Genomic DNA, 17,533 nt, shown 5'->3' with positions numbered 1-17,533 from the left:
GAATGAAATCCTGTGGGGAAAAAAAAACCCAAAAGTGCAGCTGAAGTATTTAATGTGCCTTTTGATCTGTTGCATAAAAATGCTGACTCCTTTTCAAAGTGATTTTGATGCATCGCTATTCTGGGCATGGAAAACAATATGCCTACCATATAGCACCCTGCTTTTGGTAAATCCTAAGTGGTGCATGATGCTGTCTGTCCCTCTGCCTTGCAGACCTTCGACTCTCTCAGCTGTAATGGCAATGAGGAGCTGGAGCAGCTGCAACTGGAAATGATGGATCTGCGGCAAGAAGTCCGAAGGCTAAAGGTGGAGCCTCTCCTCTGAGCAGATTTCTTGGCTGCTGCCTTCTGCTGTAGCTCGCTGTAGTTGTACATGAGGGTAATGGTGTAGCCTGTCCCTCTTAAAAAGTCACCAGTTTGCATTCTGTGTGTTCCTCGTGAAAAAGGAGGCTCTCACCCTTGGTTCTCCTTAATTGCCTCTTTCGTGCTCTCAACCTCAAATGAAAACTTATTGCACTGAAAGTATGCAGTCACTTTTTAGAAGTGAGTAAATATGTAGAAATACAAAAACGTGCGACAGAAATAATTCAAGTCCATGAATAAGAGAAGCACCACCTGCCCTCCCATCCTGACCCAGGTGCAGGCTGCTGGTGCGGCCATAGCACCACAGCTGTGTCCAGGCAGATTTCTGCAGGTGTGCAGGTCACAGCCCAAAAAGCGCTGTGGTGGGGTAGAGTGCATACAACTGCTTCCGTAAAATATTATTCTGGTGATTAGGGTCTGCAAGACTAGGGCGTCTTCTAGAGAATGTCCTATTGCCTGCTGCTTCTAATCCGGCCACAATATTTTCCATAGTCTCTCCTGAAAGAGGTGGAGAAGAGCAAGAAGTCAATGGAAGATGAGCTTCAGAGACTGAACCAGGTTAGTGAAGAGATTGCTGAGAGCCTTGGGGTGGTTTTGATGCTTGGCAGCTGAGGGATATGTGGTGCATTCACCACAACCTCTCACTGCTTCCAGAAAGCACTGGGGTTCCTCTCGGAGAACCGGACACTGCACAGCAAGCTGCAGATGGCTGAGGTCGTGCAGAGACAGGCTCACAGTGCAGAGCAGGACTATGAGGAAGTGATCCACTTGCTGGAAGCTGAAATTGCAGAACTGAAGATGCAGTTGGCGGGGAAGAAAGCAAAGCACGTCTCTGAAATAGAGGTAATGCAACCCCTCAGCCTGGGAAAAAACCCACATCCCTCCTTGCCCTTCTTCTGTGGGTCCCCCTCCTTCTGTTTGTAAAGGAGAAAATGAACATAGCACACACATCGTTTGTCATGCATGACCACAAGGCCAGCATGGGTCTGTGTTCTAATCTGTGTAATTCCCACTGTCTATTCCAAAAGGACAGTGGTTTTCTGTTGGTAGCAAATGTCATAATTTGGTGTTTCCAAAAGCTAAGGCTAGAGCATCATCATCACCTTTCTTTTCTCCCTCTGGCCCCACCTCAGGAGGACATCCTGGAACTGAAAAGACAGTTGTCGCTGGCTGATGGCCAGTTACGAAAATCAGAAGTCTCACGGAAGCGCCTGGAGATCTGCAATAGGAAACTGCTCCTGTTTGTGCAGGTGAAGAGCTGAACCGCCCCCAGTGCTGGTGGCATCACTGTGGCCTCTTACCTTAAGGGTGATTTTGCAAGTCCAAATAACTTCCTGCTCCATGAGCAAGAGATTTATTTATTTATTTATTTATTTAATTAATCCTGAAAAGGCACTGTCTGTTGTTTAGGAGAAACTAGGGAATGAACTAATAACATACACTCATCTACCTGAGAGCTGCATAAACACCGTGGTGCAGGTTGTGCCTGGTGGCTCTGCTGTCCCCAGCTCCCCAGTCCCCCTGTAATGCTCTAGCTGAGGCTGCTCTATGACCTCTGCTGCCAAAAACGTGTGTTTTAACCTTCCCTCTGTACAACTGACGGTTGTTTCTCTATACAACAAGTGTGAACTTGAAGAGTGGCTTTGCTCTTCCAGTGCTTTCCCACCCCCCACCCCGATTTCCTGCAAAATCTCACACGTAATTGCTTTAGTCTTTTAATTGACTGTTCTTCCACTTAACTCCCTGTATCGGGAATACAAACTTGTATAATTAGCAAACTGGCCAGCACGGGAAGCACTAGCATTCAACATATCTGCTACAGCTACTAGTAGCCTGTCCCAAGAGCTCTTGAAATCAATAGGAAACGGTGGAGTGAAAGGAGCGTAGGTGCTGCATCCTCTGCCTCAGAGGAGGAAGCGTTACACCGCTTCTAGACCTGCAGCACCATGTGCTGCTGCGGGTTGGGGCCAGACTTTGGAAATGAATTTGACTTGGCCCCAGGGTCACACATCACAGGATTTGGACCACTGGAGCGAAATATCTTCCTTTTTTTATACATCCCTCAGTAGTGTTTGAGAATTCATTAACTGTGCATGGTAATGAGAGCTTACACGTGCAGCTACAATCCAGAAACCGGGGATTGCTAGTAGAGACGATAAAGGCTTGCTGAAACGTAGCCTGCAAAATTGTTCTTTGGAAGAGTATTTTTATGTTGCATTTTGTATATTTTAGTGTTGGTATTAAAATGCATAATTTATATGTGTCTGTATATTTGCATAGGCTGTGAATGTTGCTTAAGTTGCAAAAGGCCTTGAGATACTTGCTTCAAGGGCAATGAATAAGCAGAAGCTGATTACTGTCATATTAAATCTGATCACCAGGAAAAACCCATGGGGTTTGTTCTCAGGAATTATTCATTCCTACAACTTTGAAACCTTTTTTTTTTTTCTCTTTTTTTTGTTGCATGGCAGAATGTTCACAAGGTCCTGAGCACCCCCAGTCAGTTACCAGATGAGAAAAGGTAGGAGATGGCTTCTGGAAATTGTGAACAGCAACATGAAATGTCCTTTCTGACCTTTCTCTGGGGAAGGTGATTCACATGTAACCTACCCAGAGTTTCTAAACATATTGTTGCTTGGAAGTGAAACCATGGGAGAAAGATCATCTGGAGGCTGCTGATGGATTGGTACTTGGCGGGGTTGGTCTCTGTTCAGGTTTTTTTTAGGAATGAGTAGCTGAAACACTCCCCTGGTTAAGTTGCTCTTGTTAGCAGAGACCCTAAGCAGGTTGTTTCAAAGAAGCAGGCTTTGACCCGCCTGCTTTTCCTAAGATAAGTCAGGTTTTGGCTTTAGGACCGTGTCCTTTTGTATTAGCAGTTACAGTAATGGACAGAGTGTAAGCAAAGAGCCAGCATGGCTCTCAACTGCATGAATGCGTGCAGAAATAGACTTCAGGCTTCTGGACTCCCTCCCTTCAACCTGAGCCTATCTCCTATCACTTGGAAAAAAGTATATCAAACTCACTGTGTGTTTTTAACTGATTAAATCGTTGAAAGGTCGCTGTCCCATTGATAAGTATGTCTAAAAGAGTCTCCTGTGCTGTTGAGCGATTGAGACACGACACAATCCCCCCTGAATACACAGAATTTACATAAAATATCCTTTCACAAGAAGCTGGTCAGGATTTTCAATGACCATTCTGTGATAGAAGTATTGATGGCACTTTCCATATTTATAAGAGCCAACAGTGAAAGAGAAGAGGATAAAACAGACGCAGTCTCAGATACATCTCTTCCATCTTCAGATCTTGTTGAACTTTTGCTATCAGAAGCTAAAGAACTGTTAGCGCCAATCCTCTCGAACAAGGACGGTAAGTACTAAATTACCTGGAGAAACCTGAATCCAAACAAGTCTCTGGGATGTCTGTTAGTGTTATTTACAGTTTCCACCACCTTCCATATTTTTTTGTCATACCAGTTAAGCCTCCCATACGTGTACCTGATTCTCTGATGCTAACCGAGATGTAATTGCCCTCTGTGTATCCATGTGACTCATCTTTGAATCTGAAATGCAGACTTGCAGTGTAAGGAGTCAAAGGGTGTGACTTGTGCCCAGGGCCACAGGAAAGGCATTTATCCAGGGCAAAAAACCTAACAGGCAGGAGGGTGGTTTCACAGAATTGTAGAAATGCTGGTTGAAAGGGACTGGGAGATCAGGAGGCAACTCTTCTACTCCAGTTAGGACCATCACACTGGATGAGGTCTGCAGTGGGTTTAGCCAGCTGTGCTTTCAGCCTCCATGGATGGAGATCCACAGCCTTTCTGGATACTGTGTTCCCGTGCTGTATTATGCTCCATGAAAAAGATTTTCCCAGCACCTAGTCTGAGCTCCTCCAGGTGCACTACGTGGCCACTGCCTCCAGTTATGTTGTCTGCCACTGCCAAGAAAAGCTTGGCTGCAACACCTTTCTAATTGCCCTTGAAGTGGAGTGGGTGCTGTGAGATTGCCTCTCAGCCTTCTCTTTGCCAGGTGAACAAGCCCAGCTCCCTCAGCCCTCCCCAGCCCCTCCTTGCAGGTCAGGAGCCCTCAGGCTCCCTTTGCTGGACCCTGTCCAGTTTCTCAATAGCTTTGAACCAGGGATCCAAGCCTTCGTTATACCACCCAGCTATGACTCCAACAATGCCGAGCAGGGGGGAGCAGTAATCTCCCTGTTTTCTTGGTGTACAAATCAGGCTAGACACCCTTCCCCTCCCATGTTTGTGGATGGGAGAAAATCAGAGAAACAGCACCTAGCTCCATGGAGTCTGAATTAGCTTTCCCGACCTGGGACTCTTGAGTTTAGTCCGTGAGCCACAAACATTTCTTGGCAGCAGTTATTTGACCCCGCGCTTGTCCCCTTCCATGCAAAGGGAGAGTTTCTGATCTCCTCCGTGTTACGATCAGGTGAGCGTACAGCCCCAAACGGGTGCCCCGTCCTTACTCTTTGATGCTATTCGCCAGCTAAACATGGCCATGGTCCAGCGTTGTCTTTGTCTCAAAGTACAAGACACAAGGAAAATAATTGTAGCCTTTAAGGAGTACCTCTGATACATGAGCATGTCAGCATTTTCAGAGTTCCTGCATCATTTAAATGTGCATAATCATAATGTGCTACTTGCATTGGGCATATTTGCTAACCCTTCACTTATACTTGGCTGTGTGCTTACATTTGCAGCTTTGCCATGTGACAGGGACCAGTGCCTGCCTGCTGAAGGAATCCCAAATTACAAGGAGTAGGTGTCAAAACTGCCATGGTCTGTAAATTTGACAACACACATACTAACAATTCCTGTTTGTTTTGTTGGGCTTTTTAATCAAATTTTTTGCTCGATGACTTTTAACCTGATAATCTAGTAGAGGCCTCCAGATGGCCATATGAGAGAAATACGTCTCTTCCTAGACAGCAAGAGACTTCCCACCCTGCACAGTGAAGTACAGTGTGAATTCCTGAATCTCTCTTTTGTTCTCTGAAATGTTCTTTTTCCTTCAGGCCAGATGGGAATTTGCAGTTCTATGGCTTGTCTAGCTGGCATTTTTTAGACCACTGTGAGTTCTGAGGAAGGAAAAAAGCATCACTGAATGTGTCATCTTTTATGTTGTGGTATCAAGATGCTGTGAAGCCCTGGCCAAGGGGAGCTTTATTTTGGACCTTCAGTATCTTAAGAATTTCCCTAAAACCTCTTAAATGGCTTATATTTAACCGAGCCATGTCCTAAATATATCTGCTGAAAGGGCAATTTGAGACCTAAACATCTACTGTCTTAGCTGATCACCTTAACTCGAGCTGAAGATCTGACAGCACAGGTTTTTAGTTAGGTAAAAAGCAGGCATTTGCAAACCACGAGTTCAAGGTTATGAAGAGCATTCTCAGACAAAACAGGTGGCCAGCACTATCCACTAGCCATACGAGATCCGTGGCCCACTCGTCTTTCCTAACGGGCGTTGTCATCATGTTATCCTCTGCGTCCTTCTCCCAAACTATGTAAAACCTCTTTCTCGTTTTCAGCCATCTTCATCAGAAGACCACGTGGCCCCCTCCTGCAAGCCAGACCAAGAGCGATCAACCGCAGCCACCAAGCTCAACCAACGAACTGCCTAAGCCGCCTACATAAACCTCACACGGCTTGCCCACGCTCTGAGCCGCGCTGTCCGTAACACAGCTGCTCCTGGGCCGGGAGAGGGGAAGGACACACCACCAGTGCTTCCACCTCCAGGCAAACCAGACCGAGCAACAAGCTTTCTAACACGAGACTAATTCTTCCTGACTACCCAAGACTTTTTCAGCAACCTCCCCTGCATGTCTACCTCTGAGTTATCATACAAGGCTATTTGCTCACGGTTTTGCAGCTTTATAGGAAAAAATATTCTCAAGAGGCTACAAGGGCCTGGATTTCACTGGCAGCCTTTTAGAGCTTGTATTCTGGGTAGTGAGAGGAGCATGAACGTACCTGAGGGACTCAGGGGTCTCCAACAGATTCCTTTTGGTGTTTCATTTGAAAAACCAAAGTATATTTAGCAACTGTAATCAAAGCAGCTTAATCTGTAGCGTCCTAGCTGTTCGGGATAGGTATTTCTCTTTTTATTCTTTTTGTATAGCTTATCCCAGCTGCAATGCTTGAAAGGGAAAGTGCCATCTCAGCGAGTGGCTGGACAGAGTGCAGAGATAGCCAGCTGTATGCTGCCGGTGGCCATCTATTGCTGAGCACCAGGCACTCCCTGGAATGCAAGAGAGGACATAGTGAACGTAGCTCAATAAAGCCTGCAGTGACACTTGGAAATTAGATACACGTGATGCAAGATTGTATTGCAAGATAGCAATGAATGGGGTAGAGATCCAAGATGAACAGAAGGTCTGGAAAATAAAATGGAAACACTACTCACAAGGCGTTTGCTTTCTGGGCTCTGATTGCAGTTGCTGCGTTCAGCATCTCTGGGACAAAGACCCTGCCTGAGCCCTTTTTTTTCCTCCCTCTCATTTTGGCAGCTCCTAGCAAGATGCATTGAGAAGTTGCATGAAAATGGGGTGCATTCTGGCTTTTACACAGAATTTTTGATTACTTCAAATCTCCTTTGTGGGAGTTCAATGCATGTGCTCCTTTATAGCCTAAAATAAAGGCTTAGGAAAAATCATGACCCTCCCCGGTAACTACTGCACTCAAAAGATATTGCTGGACTGCTAAAACAGTAACTGTGTGGTGAAACTTCACAGCTGCATAAACAGTCAGTCTGAAATTTTGGTTAAACTTAATTTCATAGCTCAAGGTAAATTAAATCTTTTGAATGCATGCCTCAGAATATATATTAAAAGACTTCTAAAAGGAAACTTAATTCTTTGGACCACTCACAAAGAATATTCCCAGGAAGGAGATACTTTTTAAAAAAACATTAATCTTGGGATACCCTATGGTTAATATCTTGTTCCCCAGTGTTCTCTGTTTTGATGGAGTGGTAGCAAATACTGGAGTTACTAGCCCTATGGATTTGTTCTCATCTTGTATGTTATATAGGCAGGGCAAAGTTGCAAGAAGACAGATGCGGGTGCACAGAGCAAAATCCAGTCTCACCAGTTTGGTGTACCCTGTCTCTAGGAAAAACATCTCCAGTTCCCTGGGGTTATATGGCAGGTACCAATCTGCTCCTAGCAGGGTGTCTTCAAAAGACATTTGGCTGGAGGTTGCATCCTAGGGAGATGTCTCCAGCCCTTGCTCACCACACTTGCCAGAGAACAGTACAAACAAGATTTTGGGAAGTAGCAGGTCTTCAGCCGTACTGTGTCATTACGTATACCCAGTGGCGCTTCAGAAACCTGGTAGAAAAGGAACATGTTATGGGGAAAACAGAACTATTTAGGCCAAACTTGTGGAAGTCAACAGTTTTGTGATCATGTGATTTTCTCAAAATACGAGTATTGAGCCCCACCTGTGCTGGAAGGGTACAGGCCAGTCCCATCCCAGCAGGGTCAGCTGCATGGTCTGAAAGAGAATATACTCAATGTTGCTTCCATAGTCAAGTGATTTGTATTTTAATGTCCCAAGAGAGAAAATTTTGTATAAAAGTATCGCAGCGGGTGAGGTGAGGGCTTGGATGAGACAAGCCTGGCAAACCACAACAAACATTGTGCAGTTGATGCTAACACATGGCAAAGGCTGGAAACGACAAGATGCTGACCCAGGGCTGCTGTATTTTTTGTATCCTGAGCTGTCTGCTAGTAAAAGAGCTGTGAAGATATTAACCTTTTAAAAAGCCCAGACAGTTCTGCACTCTCAGCTTACTGGCAACCTCTTTGGAAGAGAAATCCTCCAGGTTCCTATCAGCCACGGGAGATCCTTGCATCAAGCAAGGACCAAGCATTGTGTGCTTTCCAAAGCAGTCAGATTTCTTAGCTGGTCTCCATTATTTTCTTTGAATTTATCACGTTCCTTTTGCCTCTGCTTCAAGCACAGAAACCTTTCCAGTCTCTATTAATAGTGGTGTTATTAACTGCTACGTTTTCAGAGCAATGTTGAAAGCTAAGCTAGGATGAGAGTTGTGCTCCTGGAGGTGATGTTGATTTCGGTGACCCAGAATAACAAACTTGTGTCATGCTTTACTCCAAGGCAAGTGGAATTGGGCAGAACTCAGCAAGTCACGGGGTGATGTCTCCTCACGGAGCTTCCAAGAGGCAAAACGGGAAATGCATAAAGGAGCAAACAGTGCAGAGAAGTCAGGGAATATGACATTTAAACAGGATGCATTTTATTCATGCAGGGCCTGTCTAGTAGAGAGCTGAATTCTGTCTTCATTTGCAGTATTATGGCTTGCTTGTAAGCTTGTGGAGATGTGCTGCTGTCACAATGTGCTGTATCTGTCTGAGAGGGTCCCAGTATGACTGAACAGAAATGAGGAAGAGAAGGAAGAGTATTTCTGATAAAAATGAGTCTTGCATGGTATTACATCTTCCTGAGTGGATAAGATGGACAATGACAAGTATTTTATGAGCCACCGGAGAAAACACAAACAGACCCCATAAATGGACATAATAGACCACGTTCAACATATTATATGGGTATAAGCTCATAAAGATGCATTTAAAGAGCATCAGCGTGGTCAGCTGTTGACCTGGAAGCTTTGGGGCTTCAGTATCACTGATGTGATGGTTTTATTTTGTACTTTTCTTATGCAAAGCAGAAATTCAGTTCTTAACTGTGTTGGTGGGTCAGAGGTTGGGAGACCTCTCTCCCTAACACAAAAAACCAAACCAAGATCTGACTATCTAGCTATTTTAACAGCTGCAGAAAAGGGGAAGGTTGGGCAGGTAGCCACCTAGGTATTATCTTGAAAGGTGAATGTAGCAGAGAGCCATTAGCACACTGTTTATCTGCAGTCTGATGGGTAACGTAACGGAATCTGCTGTAAATGTGCTGGACTAGAGCTCGTCTGATCTCCAGTTTCGTCTCTGCCAGTGATCTCTGCCACCTCACTGTGTGACCTTGGGCAGCACATTTCAGCTCAGTTTTGCATGAGAAAAAAAATGGGACTGACAGTATCAGCTTCTCTGAGTGGTGTGGGGAAGGCAAAGCCCTAGGGACCCACAGGATCCATCGCGCAACCTTCTGACACAAAAGGATCTGGCGAATGGTGTGGTATGAGGTACTGCTGATCCATCTTTTCAGTGAAGAAAGCCTCAACATTTTAACTTTTATTGGCTCTCAAAACAACAGATCCAACTTTTGCTTAACTTTCATGAAACAGAGCTAGGTTAAATGCTAAAAAGCTTCTCTACAGAGATGTAGGGGTAGCAGAGGTGAAAGCTAGCCCTGAACACTGCTGTGGAGTAGACTAACGTGTCTGCTCCCAGTGCTGGAGGCTGCAGAGCCTCCTCTTTCTCCCAGTTCCACTCAGTGACATGGGCTGGACCAAAGCCCAGTTCCAGACAGTCGAAATACACTTCCACGCCACTTTAAATATGGCTTTAAAAAGCAGGTGAACTTTGCTGCTGAATTTTTAAAGACACTCTTTAATGTTTAAACAATGCTGATTTTCTAAGGGTTGTTGAACACGTGTGAAGGAGGGCTGGAAAGCACCTTAGTGTGACAGTGCAGAAAGAGCCAGGCTGGCTGCATGATGCTGCCTTTCTGCTACACCGTGACCTTTCTTCTGCACAGGCCTGAGTACCCCAGCACCTCCAAGACAGACCAGAGAATTTTCTGGACTGGCTGACTACAGCATTGCCAGAAATGTCCTTTGAAGCTTCTTCAGAGGTCAACTGTTTTCGTAATGAGGTAAATAGGAGTTACAATACCATGAACAAACCCTGTAAGTTTTTTTTCTGCGCATGATGCACCAGCTCACTTGAATCTTGAGGTTTTCAAATTTATGCCCACAGTTAAGGCATAAAAGTTAGGAGGAAGAGAGAGTTTGCAATGGGGGAAGTGGAGGCTGAATGGTATCTCCAGACCAGACGTCCTTCCTGGCAGACGCTCTCCTTCCTAACTGCAGGGACTGGCAGGAGTTCCTGGGCTGGGCTGCTGTGGGGTGAGAACTTCTTTCTGAGCAGCTCCCATGAGAAATACCGAGGGCTGAACGCCAGCCCTCGAGGCAAGCACCCAGTCCTAGCAGGTGGAAGGACAGCAAGAGTCTTCATGGCCCTTGGGAATGCCAGGGAAGAGTTGGCTCTGTGTCAAGGGAAAATGTAGCCTACTGACACCGGAAAATGCCATGGTGATCTTTTGGCGACAGGAGAAATTATCTGTTGGAAAACAGGAGTTACAGTCAGGGCTGCCCAGCAGAGGAAAGGATGGGATGTTACTTGCCAGAATCTCGACCAGCTTTTATGGTTAGAACCAAAGGAAAACTACTGCAATTAGGTCACAAAGTAGTAATGGGCTGGTGTAAGTTTTGTAGCAAGAAGACGGAAATGGTATTTTATTTTTTTCTGTTTTCTCTGTGAAAATTTAACAGTGATTGAGGAATGAGAGAGAAATACCATTTGTCTGGAAAAAAAGTTGCATTCCAAATGGGAAAAGACAGCATTTATTTATACAGTGAACATAGATGTTGCAGGCTTTGGGTAACTTTGTGGCTTTCAATGCCCAGTTGTGCTGTGAAGGTCTCTAGGAAAAGCTGCCTGCTCTGATTCTGCAGGCTGCAGCCTTGAGTGCTTTGACATTTGACAGCTCTGTGGGATTGTTGTTTACAGAGCAGCGTCAGGCTGGTCTCCTCAGTTTGAGACAGCATTTCAGGAAATATTGCTGATAAGAAATATGACTGCAGCTTCCTGAAATGCCTGCCCAGATAAGGGGATGCTCTACAGCTAGAACTGGTGAGACAGGAAAAGAAAAAGCAGCACTAAATGTGAGTGCGATGTTTTTCAATAACATCATGCAAAGTGGCAGCTGGTCCCTAGGGAGATCTTGGAAGGAGGCTTTGAAGGTGCTGGTTTTTGCAGGCTGGTCTCCCACATCCTGCTCTTCCATCACTCCTTGATGGCATGTGCTCCTCCCACCCAGGACCATGCACCTGCTCAGCAGCTGTCTCTCCTGCCCCAAAGTGGCTACACAGGCATCCTTTCTTCCAGTAAAGCCGTGTTCTCAAGGACCCTCACCAGGTGGTGACAACTACCTGCTACAGCCTCACGGTTCGATGAACAGAGTCCAGCCTCACCATACACTCCAAAGCACAGCACAAGCGCAATCTCCCCAGCGTTCATGAAACAATGTACAGCTATTCAAAGATGGTGACAGAAAAAAAGGCTGAGAGGTCAGAACACACCCCAGCACCCTTTTCAACGCCACAGAGCTGGATGATTACCTGTTACCTAAGGGAGAATTTAGTTACGGGAACGTTTGCTCGAAGTGTTGAGTTTGTAGCTGTGCAATGAGTCCCATAATAAAGCAAACCTCCGTACAATGCAATGACAAGAGTTTAAGGACTGACGTGATCAGGCATCTTGGTTCACAAAGATCTGATCTGCCCCAGGACAAGCTGTGGCTCTGCCTCCTCCAGCCCAGACCTGAGTGGGTTCCTCCTCCGCAACGAACAGATGACAGCTCGGGAAGCTTGCCCTGTAGGCCAAGTTGAGCCCATCTCCCTGCACACCTCCTGTTCTAAGGCAGAAAACAGTCCTAAGTTAAACCCCACTACATCCCGTGAGCCACCCCGCTCGGCCTGCAGCGCCAGGCCCGCGGCTACAGCCCAGCAGGCAGCCAGTGCGAAACCTCCTGCTAAAGCCTGTGGCCACACTGCTGCGGTGGCCGTACCATGCTCTGCCAGGCCCTTCTGCCCCGGCCCCGCCGCCCGGCCCGGCCGCGCTGGCCGAGGGACCCGGCCCCGCCGCACCGACCCCCAGGCCCGGGCCTCGCCTCAGCGCCGCGCCGCGACATGGCGGCGGGGGCACGTGCGCGGGGCGGGGCCGCGCAGCACAATGGACAGCGCTCTGCGGCGCCGCGGGGCGGGGCGGGGCGGCCGGCGGGGCGGGGCCGGCGCGCGGCGGTTGAAGCGGCGCGTGGAGCCGGCAGCAGCGGCGGCGGCAGCGCAGCCCGGGATGGGCCCGGCCGGGTTCCGCGGTGAGGGGGTGTGGGGCGGGGGGCGGCCGCGTCGGGCACTATAGGTCCCACCCTCCCCCCCCCGTTCTCGGCTCCCCGCTGTCGCCCCTTCTCCCTCCCTCCCTCAGCCCCCCGCTCTGCCCCTCCTAGACCCCTCCCCGAGCCCCCCGTTCTCCCCCCCTCAGCCGTCCCTCTTAGCTCCCCGTTCTCCCCCTCTCGGCTCCCCGTTCTCCCGTTGTACCCCCTTCTCCCCCGTGCCCGCCCCTCAGCGGTCCCTCCGGGCCGCCCTGTCAGGTTCGTCCCGGCGCGGGGGGCTGAGGGGCGGCCGCCGTGTGCCCGGGCCCTTCGTGCGGGGGCACGGGGGCCGTTACCTGTACGGCGGGGGGCCGGGGTCATCATCCTGCGGGGACTGGGAGGGAGCGGGTAAAAACCCGGGGGGGGGCGGTGAGCGGCAGGCTGGGCCAGCTGGGGGGCGGTCAGGTTAATTTAAAAAATAAATAAATAAAAGTTTGGTGGTTTCAGCCCGTTTAGGGGAAGCTGGGTAGGGGCTGGCTGGCCCCTCGCTGGCAGTGGTGCGGGCCGGAGCAGCCCACGCGCGGGGTGCAGGGAGGGGGCTGCCAGTGGGACCCCGGTGCCTTTTGTGTGTGGGCGGCATCCCCTGCCCCGGCACCCCGGTGGTGGCTGTGCTCTCGCTGGGCCTGCAAATCAAAAAGAACCCAAAAACCAAACAACACCCCTCCCCCGCCAACAACAGCGTCAAAAACCCACCAGGCCAAAAAGCAAAGCAAACAAAAAAACAAACCCAACAAACAAACAAAAAAACCCCCTAAACCGAACAAAACAAACACACAAAAAAACCCGCAAACAACAAACCCCACCTAACCCGCGCACACACACAAAAAACTCCAAACAAACCCACAAAAAAAAAAACCAAAACCACCCAGACCCCAAAATCTGCCCAAAATCTGAAGTATTTGTAAACTCAAAGGCTGACCCTGGTAAAGTGCTGCTGAATGTATTGATGTATTTGGGTCAGCTTCTGTATAAAACCCCACTGGCTTTAGGGCAGGGTTAAACCAAGCATGTGCTGTTCTCTGGGTCACTTGGCTTAACTCCTCCAAGTAGTCAAATCGGCTTGCGGATGGTGAGAGGAGGGTTGTGCTGGTGGCCCCACTTGTCTCGTTGGGCTAATAAGTGTGCCGTGTACAGTGACCTGTGTCCCAAGGAAAAATGACTGCAAACTTCAGGCGAGCTGAAATTTTGTGTTGGTGCTTTGTTACGCTGACAAGTGACAGGCTGACTGGACCTGCTCTTGTTTTATGTGTTAAGCTGAAGCATGTCTCCCTGCGTAAATTGAACTTGAATATTGAACTGTTGGCACTAGAGCTGATGGATAAAATGGCATAGTGTGACTTCCTATGGAGTAGCAAGGTGAGGAATGAGGGGCTTTCCTTCAGGAGAGCTTATCTACTGCTGCAGGTTGGCAAGGACCAGGGATTTAGCATGTGGCTGTGCATAAAAGGTCAGTGGTGGCTCTTTGGTGAGAAAATTAATTTACGAGATGAAGGGGTGGAAGTATTAGCCGTGGAGCTTATTTTGATACATACATCGAAAAAACTGCTAGCTTTACAAGCCTTTGAGAGCAGAATGCTGTATGCTGTTCCTTTTTCTTCTTCCCATCTTAGCTAAAAAGGCTGTTCCTTATTGTGTTGTAAAGAACGTGTGAATGTTGCTGTGTGAATGTTTGTGTTGCTTGTCTTTGATTATAATCTGCAACAGGACTCCGGGCATCTCTGCAAGGTGTACAGAGTGGTGGCCAGGCTCCACAACAGTCCACTGGCTTGCAGCCCTCTGTGCTGCTTCACCCCTGCACCACAGGTGGTTCGTGGGGGGGGTGGGTGTAAGATGAAGGCCCACCTAAGAAGATGTCTGCTTCTAAAAGATACAAAAGGCTTATGCTGGCACTTTGAGCCCCTTTGAGGCTTCCTCCTATCGAGCTATGAGAGACTTGTTCTCAAGTTCTTATGTGAAAGAGCTCTAATAAACATCCTACAGCTTGGTACCATCTTATTATTGTGTAAAGTATTGGCTACTATGTCATTGTCTACTTAAGTGAAAGGCATTTCAGGCAGAGGAAACGTCACACAACTTTCTCTCCACCTTACTGTAGAAGGGGGGAGGAAAGCCTATGGCCCTGCAGAATCCACCTTTTTCTAACTGGAAATATCAGCTTAGCTGGGTGCCAGAGCCAGCTTTCACATGTTGCAATAGTATTTGAGGAAGTCTGGAATTCTTCTATTTTCAGCAGTTCTTTGTCAAAAACAAAACAAAAAAATTGCTTGGTTGTTCTCTTTCAGCCAAAAAGAAACCACCACGGGTGGGAGAAGTAATAAAGTCACTTGCTGGTGAGTTTGACCATCCAACAGGCAGTTCTAATGTGGAAAGAGCTGAATGACTTCATACTAGCCTGGATGAGAAGCAGGGGTTTGGAGGCTTTGACTCAGGGCTTTATGTATATTTAATATATAAACTCAGTTTCTGATTTCCAACTATTTGCCTGTATTCTGTTAAGTAAGCCTCTCCTACAAATGGTAGAATAAAAGTTAAGCATATGGAAAAACCCTCAGGGATGTAGTGCACGATTCTAAATAAAATAGAAACATATAGTTAATATCACTGCCTCTCTTCCCTTTGCTGTGTGTGTAGCAATGTGTATTCCTCATGGGAGCCCTCACAGTCTTCCAGCTCAGCTAATATGTCGTGGTAGCTTTGCATGCGGTATGTGTGCCACTTCTTGTTAAGGATTCACCATTTCTCTGAAATGCTACTGAAGTTACAGCAGGGAAATGCGTGTGTCATCGGGGTTCATATCCTTCCATTTCATGCCCTCTTCCGTGCCCACTTTCCCCTGGTACAGTGCCAGCTGGTGTATCTCAAGCTTATAATTAACTCTCTGCCTTCTAGGGTTTGGGTCATCTGTGAATTGCTGTATGGGTTGTAGCAAAAGGGGGTACGCAGGCCAGCTGGACTCTGCAGGGAGCTGCAGGCTGTTGAGTCTCCGTGCTGTTGGCACTGCTGTCAGCATGTCACGGGATGCTTTGTGAAATGTAGCTGCTGTGGTTTTCAGTGTTCAGGTATGCAATAACTGAAACACTTTTACTGTCTAATTGGGACGGTTAAGGTGGTTGTTAACTAGATATGCCACTTCGTTGCATTGACAGCTCTAGCCTCTCTGAGTTTTTACAACTGCACTGGGCTCTGCCAACTGAAATCGTGCTCTTCCCTGGTGTTACCCAGTGAATGGCTACAGGTTTGGCTGTGGATTGGGGTTTCTAAGTGATCTAGCTGTAGTTTAGTGAGTCACTGCTCTTCAGCTGAGCTGTGTTTCCTAATATGTGCTTTTAACCAGATGGAAATACAAAATAGAGCAGCTAGCCTGGGCCACTGGAGAGGCTGGCGTTGAAGGATGGATGTTTAAGGAGCAGACGTATTCTGTAGTTTCTGTCTGGTTTTCTTTATGAGGTGGTTGAACATATTTGGTTATAATTTGGGTGGAATACATGAGATAACTTTAAAAACATGTCTGTCTTCTTGGTTCAAAAGCCCTGTGAGGTTGCATGTCTTTAGCTAATATGGCCCAGCTGCCCAGTGGTAACACCTGAAAAATCCTACATCATTATCAGTGCTATTCACCCATCAGTATCTTGTGTACTGAGTAGCTACCTTTCACTACCTTTTCTGATTTTTTTTTTTTTTTTTAGGAGTTATAGCTGGAGTCCCTCTTGCTTTGAGAAGCAGAATGTCTGTCTCGCAGCTCTGTTTTGAGGAGAGAGTATAGAAGGTCTGCCATTACACTGTCCCCAAGGTATGAAAGGTTTGTAGGGCACATGTGAATTACCAGCTGTCTTTCTTCTGCAGCTTCCCATGGATATAATAGTCATGGACTCTTTTTCTCAAACTTCTCTCAGTTACAGAAGTACAGGGCAATAAACCTGTGGCAATCGGGTATTGCAGCTGCCAGGGAGTAAAAGATCTGTCCAAGCAGCATGGTTAAGGCCGTTGAACTACAGCTTGTGCCGCCCCGTTGCTCTGTTGCTGGTGACACTGTTTCCAGTCCAGGTGATTCTAGACTGACTGGTCTTTCTTGAGACTTCCTCCTGTAGAGATCTCTGACCCCCTTCTAGGGAGGTGCAAGAATTCCTGGTTTAGCAGGTGGGGTCAGAACGGGGAGCAAGATCGCAGTTAAATACATTTGATGAGGCTTCTCTTGCTATATTTGCACTTACTTGGAAGGTTCCCGCACAGCCTAGGTATTGCGCTTGCATAATCATATTACAGCGTTACGTTACAAGGTGCCCCGTGCCTCTTGGGTCGGGTATCTGATATGTGATAGCAGCCTGGGCTTCCTGGGTGTTTGCTTGTCCCTGCTCCACTCACTTCAGGTTGAGCTGGATGCTCTGCTGATGCATTTGCTCTGCGTAAACTTGTTCTGCATGGACTGGCTTCTAGTACCTGTAAGACTCATAGAGATCCAGCAAGTCCTGAACATTGTTCCTTGGATAACGTGGTCCTCTGCAGCATAACTGATTGTGAGACCCTTCTTCTACAAACATTCCCCATTCCCAGGTACTCAAACTTTTTAATGTCTCTTTTCCCCTTTTCTTTGCTTAGATTTTACTGTGTGATGGCATTTTGCAGCAGTCTTTCTGAGAGAGAATCGCCGTTCGCCTTCTAATTCATGTTTCACCTCCGTTTTTGGGCTTGAAGTGTCAGGGATAAGCTGTCTTAGTGCTCTGATTGTTGAGTTCCGTGCTACACTGCGTCATGTTGCCGAGGGCCGTGTCTGCTTAAGCAGTGGAATTTGAGTGGGGTGGAATCAGCATAGTGTCTCAAACCAGCTATCCAGTCTTTTGTGTTTCTGATGTTCATAGACGGTATTAATAGGAGCAATGTAAAGGAACCTAAAGGAATTGCAGAAAGCAGCCTAATAACCTTTTTTAATGCTTTGTGCGTTTCCTTGAGATGCTGGTTATTGATGCATATTTGAGGGTTAAAACCCCAGCAAGAGAGTCTGAGGGAGGAATCCTGATGAGAACAGTGAGAGGTGGCT

General features: G+C 47.3%; 2 protein-coding genes across 8 annotated transcripts in view; both read left to right on the top strand.

Moving 5' to 3' along the window:
- Window positions 1-6,783, top strand: part of LOC119147419 (syntaxin-binding protein 4-like) — a 46,901-nt gene extending 40,118 nt beyond the window's left edge. For 2 of the 3 annotated variants that reach the window (XM_037386398.1, XM_037386400.1), the window contains exons 15-22: window positions 214-306; window positions 855-920; window positions 1,017-1,205; window positions 1,496-1,612; window positions 2,834-2,883; window positions 3,601-3,731; window positions 5,076-5,133; window positions 5,907-6,783. In XM_037386398.1, coding sequence (XP_037242295.1) covers window positions 214-306; window positions 855-920; window positions 1,017-1,205; window positions 1,496-1,612; window positions 2,834-2,883; window positions 3,601-3,731; window positions 5,076-5,133; window positions 5,907-6,012 — 810 coding nt within the window. In that variant the 3' untranslated portion in view covers window positions 6,013-6,783. The remainder of the gene's footprint in view (window positions 1-213; window positions 307-854; window positions 921-1,016; window positions 1,206-1,495; window positions 1,613-2,833; window positions 2,884-3,600; window positions 3,732-5,075; window positions 5,134-5,906) is intronic. The other variant, XM_037386399.1, reaches the window with a different exon arrangement.
- Window positions 6,784-12,337: 5,554 nt separating this feature from the next.
- Window positions 12,338-17,533, top strand: part of SEC14L5 (SEC14 like lipid binding 5) — a 48,656-nt gene continuing 43,460 nt past the window's right edge. The window contains exons 1-3 of one of the 5 annotated variants that reach the window (XM_037383352.1): window positions 12,387-12,444; window positions 14,781-14,828; window positions 16,185-16,288. The gene's annotated coding sequence lies outside the window, so the exon portion shown is untranslated. Of the gene's footprint in view, window positions 12,445-14,780; window positions 14,829-14,861; window positions 15,558-16,184; window positions 16,289-16,322; window positions 17,050-17,533 lie in introns of those variants that run through there. The other 4 variants (XM_037383351.1, XM_037383353.1, XM_037383354.1 and 1 more) reach the window with 4 other exon arrangements.

Source organism: Falco rusticolus, chromosome 4, assembly GCF_015220075.1.
Source record: "Falco rusticolus isolate bFalRus1 chromosome 4, bFalRus1.pri, whole genome shotgun sequence".
NCBI lineage: Eukaryota > Metazoa > Chordata > Aves > Falconiformes > Falconidae > Falco > Falco rusticolus.
Note: the sequence above shows the minus strand (reverse complement) of the source record. Positions and strands in the feature narration are given on the sequence as shown.